Below are 6,191 nucleotides of genomic sequence, written 5' to 3'. Positions count from 1 at the left end.
GGTGCAGCAGGTAGTTCATGAGGAAGGATTTGCCCTGGCGCTGCTCCCCAATGATGGAGACAAGGCAGACGGGGGCATCACCCACACCCCCCTGCTCCAGGCAGTGGTGCAAGACCCCCTCCTCCAGGGCCAGGTGCCCCTCCTCATCCACACTCACAATCGGCACTGGAGCCATGGTTTCTAGGGGAGGCCCTGACACCACCTGACGGAGTAAGACTGGGATCAGAGCTACAATTCCCCACTACTCTAAGGTAGCCAGCCCCTACCCCCAGCCCCCAAACCATTTCAGGGACATGGCCTCCTAGAGAAGCAAAGTCCCTGCCCCCTTCCATGGACCAACCCATTAGGGCTGTGCGATGCAGCAGCACTCCGATTCAACATCCGTTTCGACGTTTTGACGGAACAGTATTTTTTTTTTTTTACTTTTGTTTCATTTTGATACCAATGTTTCATTCTGTTTCATCAAAATGGTTTAGCTGTTTCAATGCTGTTTCGACATTTCAATCGGGCTGGGGAAGGGAACTCAGCCTGGCTCACTTCCCTTCCTTAGCGCAATCACAGCAGCGGAGAGGGAAACTCAACCACGCAAAGCACTCAACCTTCCTTACAAAAGAACTGAAAGACATTGAAGGGAGCAGGGAGGGGGAATCTAGATCTCACAGCAGCCCATCTAGCACCATGGAAGGACATTGGGCTAGGGTCCGACCTGAGCACTTATTACACATCTTCAGTGCTCCCCAGGATGCCCCAGGTCGCGGGCCTGGCCACGCAGAGACCATTCTCTCCTCCTGTAGGCACTACACCAAAGGGAGATCACAGGGTATTGCTGCTCAAACTCCGCATGCATGCACGGGATCGATACAGTACTAGAGAGACACACACAGTCATGCAAGCATGCAGATACACCACGCAGTAAGTCCAGCAGTACAGCCCTAGGCACATGCACACAAGCCAGCCAGCATGGAGCATCACTGGAATAGAGAAGCACATGTATGTAGGCTCCCAGCCCCCTATCCTAGTCCAAAACACCACACTCACTGTCCAGGGGTGGGGAAGAACCGGGGCGTCCTGGCTCCCAGCTCACCTTGCTTTAACCACTCCGCTCTCGCTCACCTCCCAGAGCTGGGAGAGGACCCAGGCATCCTGCCCCGCTGCTCCAAGGGGCCCAGGGCATCCCCCCCCGCTGCTCCCACAAGTCTGCTCTGCTAGGTCTGCCTCTATTCCAGGGCTGAGATGAAAAGTCCACCCGTGCAGGGTCCCAACAGTACCCTACTCCCACACAGACGCTGGATTTATGGCACATTATAACTTGCCTGCCCTCTGATAACCCCAGGTAACCTGTCTGCATTTTACCAGCTGCATCGCATTGCCTTCTCCCCCTTCCCCGCTCCCCCAAATTACCTTTTCACACCGATTGTCTCCCATTTCCTTTGACTCTTACTGCTACACATTTGCATCTTCATAGACCTTCATGCTACATTTCTGTTTCTATTCTCCCCGGGGAAAGCACACAAACACCAACAGACTTTGTCTCTGGCTGGAGAAGGCTGTTTGTGCCTGAAAGCTGGCAAAGAACAACTTCATTCGGCTATTCCGTTGGTCTAATAAAAGATATCACATCTACCCTAAGAGCCTAGTCTGCCTATGTCCTTAGACCAAGACAGCTGCAACCAGCACACTACCCTCTCATTTGATCCATTACCTGTCCCAGTGCTCTGCTTTGCTTTCTTCGAAGGGAAACCTTTGCTGGAGAAATGAAACTGAAACTATATGCTGTCACTTAATGTGCGTCTCCACTCAGCCAAGGAGGCGGGGAGAGGCTAGGCATGGTCAGTACAGTTTGGGTGATTCTTGATGGAGGACGAGTCACTGATTGGGTGGAAGTTAGGGAGGTGGGATCCTTAGACTGGATGGTTGGAGACAGGAAAAAACACATGCGAGGCAGGAAGGGTGGGGGATGGAAGAGAGAGAAAGCAGGCTGGAGACAGAAGTTGTCTTTGGAGCACCATCAGCTGTGCTGCAATATGTCATGGCACAACTGGTCCACTTCATGGAGGTGTAACAGATGTCCCTGGGGCTGTTGGCCCCCAGGGTCAGTCCCATGCCCCTCTCAGGGCCCTGATCCTGGGAGAAAAGGGCCCCAGGTGCCCCTCTTTGATGGGACATGCATCTGTAAGATTTCCAGACATGTCCCCTTGTTGGGATGTGGGGGATCCCCCACCATGGGATTCAAGCATGGAGTGAGGAGCTCCCCTAGAAGCTCCCCTCTGCTTGCATGTGGCACCTACCCGGTCCCTGAGGCGGCAGAGGGAAAAGCACACAGGATGTCTGTGCGCCTATCGCATTGCTGCTCCTGGGTTAGGGGCCAGGTGTAAATGGAGAGGGAAACTCCCTAGGGGAGCTCCCCCTCCATGTTTCCAGGCCCAGGCCAGGGGAATGGGTCATCCACTGCAGTGTGCAAGCAGGAAGTGCACAGGCCAAGCCAGAGGGTGAACTAAGAATCAGAGCCACAGAGACGTTGGGCTGGAAAGGACCTCCAGAGGCCACATCTAGCCCAACCCTCTGCCCAAGGCTTGATCATCATAGACAAACCGTCCTATAAAAATCCATAATCTAACACAGATGCATCAAACCCATTCTCCCCCTTGCCACTTTCTGCTACGTGCATCAGTTTGTTTGGTTTTTTTCAAGCCTTCTTCAGAGGCATCGAGTGTTGGCTGGGGATATTAACTGGGTTGTGCCAGTGCTCTTGCTAGGACTTAAAGCAGGGTTTCCTTGCTAGGAGATATTCCCCTTCACCCTTATTTAGACTAATCAGTATATTTGGGGTCAGCAATGATTTTTTACCTCTATTCAGATTGATACAGACTGTTGCTTTTTTGGTCTCCTTTGCAGCACGGGGCATGGCCTTCTTCCTGGGATCTCTTGAGCATATCTTAGCAACCTTTGCAGCCACAGGACTTTAACCACTGTGTTCCCCCTGCTTTACCTGCAGCTGATTAGGGTGCTGTATCTTGCATTTTGTCTGAGTGTGTGTACACATGCACACTCACATGCACTCCCCCTCAGACCCGGCTACAACTGAGCCCTCTCTACTGCTCCACCCAGAAGTGCTAAGGGAGCTCCCTGGGGGTTTAGGAGAAGGCAGCTGTGGGGTGGGGTGGCAGCAGTTGGGCAAGCACAGATCCCCCTCACTGCTCTGGTGGCAGTGGCTGGCAGGTCAAGGTCAGACCCAGCTCCCCCGCTGCCAGGGAAGCTTGGTGCCCTCTCCCCTTGGGGGGGTCAAAAGGAGGCAGCCAGGGGTGTGTAGCACCCGTGGGGCAAGTACTCCCTTTAAAATGGCCAAGGCTGGCAATACAAGTGACACCTAAACAGGATGTAGGCAGGACTTGGGTCATTACAAATATTCATATTGCCCTCATTCCAGCGCCCCAAGCCTACATTCAGGAGGCGCTTCCATTTCAGCCAAAAAGGTTCTTCATCCCCTGGGTTTGGATTGCTCTCATTGTGTGTGGGGTTGCTCTTGTTTGGTGCAGCACATTACCTTTGTCTGCAGGGAACTTCGTTCATTATCTCTAGCTTATATTTCCGCCTATCAAGATTCTTTTGAATTTGCCTGTCCTCCAAAATGTGTTCAGTACTTTCCAGTTTCATGCCATCTTCAGTCTTCATGAGGAAGTGTAACATTCTAGCATCAAAATAATTGAAAAGCATGGTAAATAGGACGGGACTCAGGACAGATGCCTAGGAACCCCACTCAAGGCCTCCTGCCATTCTTATCCTGACCCTTTTATGATTACCCTTTGATGTCTAAGACATTCTCACTGGGGAGACCTGATGGCCCCCTCATGAGGGTACTAGGTCAGCCTGGACCAATGACTGGGCGCACCCGGAGTCTACAGTTGCCTAGACCAGGCGGCCCTCTACCCAAGCTGTCACAATGGGACAACTCCATATGGCATTATCTCCACTGACTGCACAACTGCAGTCCATAGCATTTGCAGGTTCGGGTTCCTTCCTCTTGTTTCCAAGGCCCCGAACTAGGACATCAGGCCTCCATCAACCCACCGTCCTTCCTCGACAATCCTTAGAAAAATGGCCCATCTTCCCACACTGGAAGCATACCATTTGTTTTGCCCTGCCCTTCCTGGGTATATCAAGGGTGTACACCGGGGCTGGGGGAGCATCTGGTCATCAAGGCCCCCCAGGAGGCACAAGAAATAATGGGCGCTAGAAGATTGAGGATCGCTTCAGGCTAGGCATAAGGAAGCACTTTTTTACAAGCGTGCCAAGATTTTTGAACGGGCCCCCCCAGAGGTGGTACAGTCACCCAACCTGGCCATCTTCAAAAAGCATTTTGACCCCCATCTTGCTGGGGTCATCTGATCCCAGCAGTCTTTCCTGCCCAAGTGCAGGGGGCTGGACCCGATGATCTGTTTCAGTAAACTCCTTTCTATAATATCCTTTAATAAAGTGTACATAGTTGGTATTAGTTACAATTCATGTTGTGCACAGGACAGCTTTATTTTCACAAGATATTTCATTTTAGAGTTTGATTAAGTGCTTAAGTGATTTAATAAAGTGTATATAGTTGGAATTATTTAAGAAAGTATTACTTGAAATTCATGTTGTCCATTGTTTTATATTAGTAAGGCATTTCACTTTACAGATTAATTCGGTGTTTATAGTGCTTAATAATAATAATAATAATAATAATAATAATGCGACAAGTAATGGCTTCTGCTCATCAAGCCCCAGGAAGCCAACAACTGCCATGTTATTATTAAGTGGTCTAGGACACAGGCAAGCCATTAATTGCATCCTAGATTTCTTGCTAAACTGATAACGGCTTCCCTAGGCTTGATCAGGGGATTGCTTCATTAGCAAGCAGTCTAGGACCCAAGTAATGGTTTGCCTGGGACTGATCCCCTCATCACGCCCATGGAAGCCATTAATTACTGTGTTATTTTTAAGCAGTCTAGGACATGGTTAATGGCTTTCCTGGGCTTGTTCAGGGGCTCAAGCCCAGGGAAGCCATTAACCATGTCCTAGACTGCTTGATAGCATGGCAATACCCTGATCAAGCCTTGGGAAGCCATTAATTGCCACATTAGGAAGCAGTCTTGGATCCAGTTAATGGATTTCCCAAGCTCGATCCCCTGATCAAGCCCAGGGAACCTATTCACTGCATCCTAGATGGCTTAACGTGGCAATTAATGGCTTCTGTGGGCTTAATCCCCTGATCAAACAAGGGGGAAGCCATTAATTACAGCATTAATAAGCAAGCCCTGGTTTGGGGTCACTTGTCAATCTTCAGGGAGGGGCAGGAGTTCCAGTACCGTTTGGCCAATTGGGGGGTGGGAGGGGAGGGGTGGGTGCCCAAAGCTGTGCCGGGACTGCAAAATTGGGAGGCAGCCACCCTGAGTTAGGGAGTTCCCTACTAATGTCCCTTGTCAGCTGCATTTTAAATCATGCCTTGGACTTCCTAATGTTCTCCCTGCACATACACTTATACTCATCCCTAGTTTTGTGATCAAGTTTCCACTTTTTTCTGGATTTATTTTTCAGTTTCAGCTCACTGAAGTGATCACTGCCTGGTCAGGGTGGTCCCCTGTTGCACTTCCTATTCTTCTACCTCATTGGGATAACTTGCTTCCCTTTAGGATCTTGAATGCAATCATATTGTGGTCACTGTCACCCACATTACCTTCCACCTGCACATCCTCAACCAATTCCTCCCTGTTTGTCCGTGGTAGGTCAAGAAGAGCTCCCCGCCTCGCTGGACTCTCTACTATCTGAATGAACAAGTTTTCCCCAGCACACTCCAGGAATTGCCTGGGCTGCGTGTGCACTGCTGTGTTTCCCTCCCAGCAGATGTCTCAAGAATTAATGTCCTCCATCCCTCCCCCTCAGATCGCTTTCTGCATCTCTCCCTTCGTATATAATAAGTCCCAGTGGTCAGGGCTACAAAAGGCTCCTTCCTGGAGTTCATCCGTGGGGGCGTTTACCCCATTATTCCTCTCTGGAAAGGAGAGGAGTCTCATCTGAAGGGGTCCCATCAGTGTCCCTCCTGCCCTGGTGTTCAGAACTTGTGGATTTCCTGTTAGGGTTTTTTGGATGCCGTGATCCTATAATAGCTCCTATGACACCACCAATGATGGAGAGGCCTCCAGCTCCTACTGGTACCCCAA

At 50.5% G+C, this 6,191-nt stretch overlaps 2 protein-coding genes across 2 annotated transcripts in view; both read right to left on the bottom strand.

Moving 5' to 3' along the window:
- Nucleotides 1–1,752, bottom strand: part of LOC112548764 (RING finger protein 112-like) — a 13,765-nt gene extending 12,013 nt beyond the window's left edge. Inside the window, exons 1-3 of the mRNA XM_025195413.1 lie at nucleotides 1,703–1,752; nucleotides 1,402–1,564; nucleotides 1–202 (exon numbers count right to left, since the gene is read on the bottom strand). The exon at nucleotides 1–202 is cut by the window's left edge and continues 12 nt beyond it. Coding sequence (XP_025051198.1) covers nucleotides 1–202; nucleotides 1,402–1,425 — 226 coding nt within the window. The 5' untranslated portion in view covers nucleotides 1,426–1,564; nucleotides 1,703–1,752. The remainder of the gene's footprint in view (nucleotides 203–1,401; nucleotides 1,565–1,702) is intronic.
- A 3,547-nt stretch (nucleotides 1,753–5,299) lies between these two features.
- Nucleotides 5,300–6,191, bottom strand: part of LOC102371104 (trichohyalin-like) — a gene marked incomplete at its 5' end in the record, with an annotated part of 13,336 nt that continues 12,444 nt past the window's right edge. Inside the window, one exon of the mRNA XM_025195410.1 lies at nucleotides 5,300–5,311. Coding sequence (XP_025051195.1) covers nucleotides 5,300–5,311 — 12 coding nt within the window. The remainder of the gene's footprint in view (nucleotides 5,312–6,191) is intronic.

The sequence above is a fragment of the Alligator sinensis genome, unplaced genomic scaffold (assembly GCF_000455745.1).
Source record: "Alligator sinensis unplaced genomic scaffold, ASM45574v1 scaffold581_1, whole genome shotgun sequence".
NCBI lineage: Eukaryota > Metazoa > Chordata > Crocodylia > Alligatoridae > Alligator > Alligator sinensis.
This window is presented reverse-complemented; position numbering and strand designations above follow the sequence as displayed.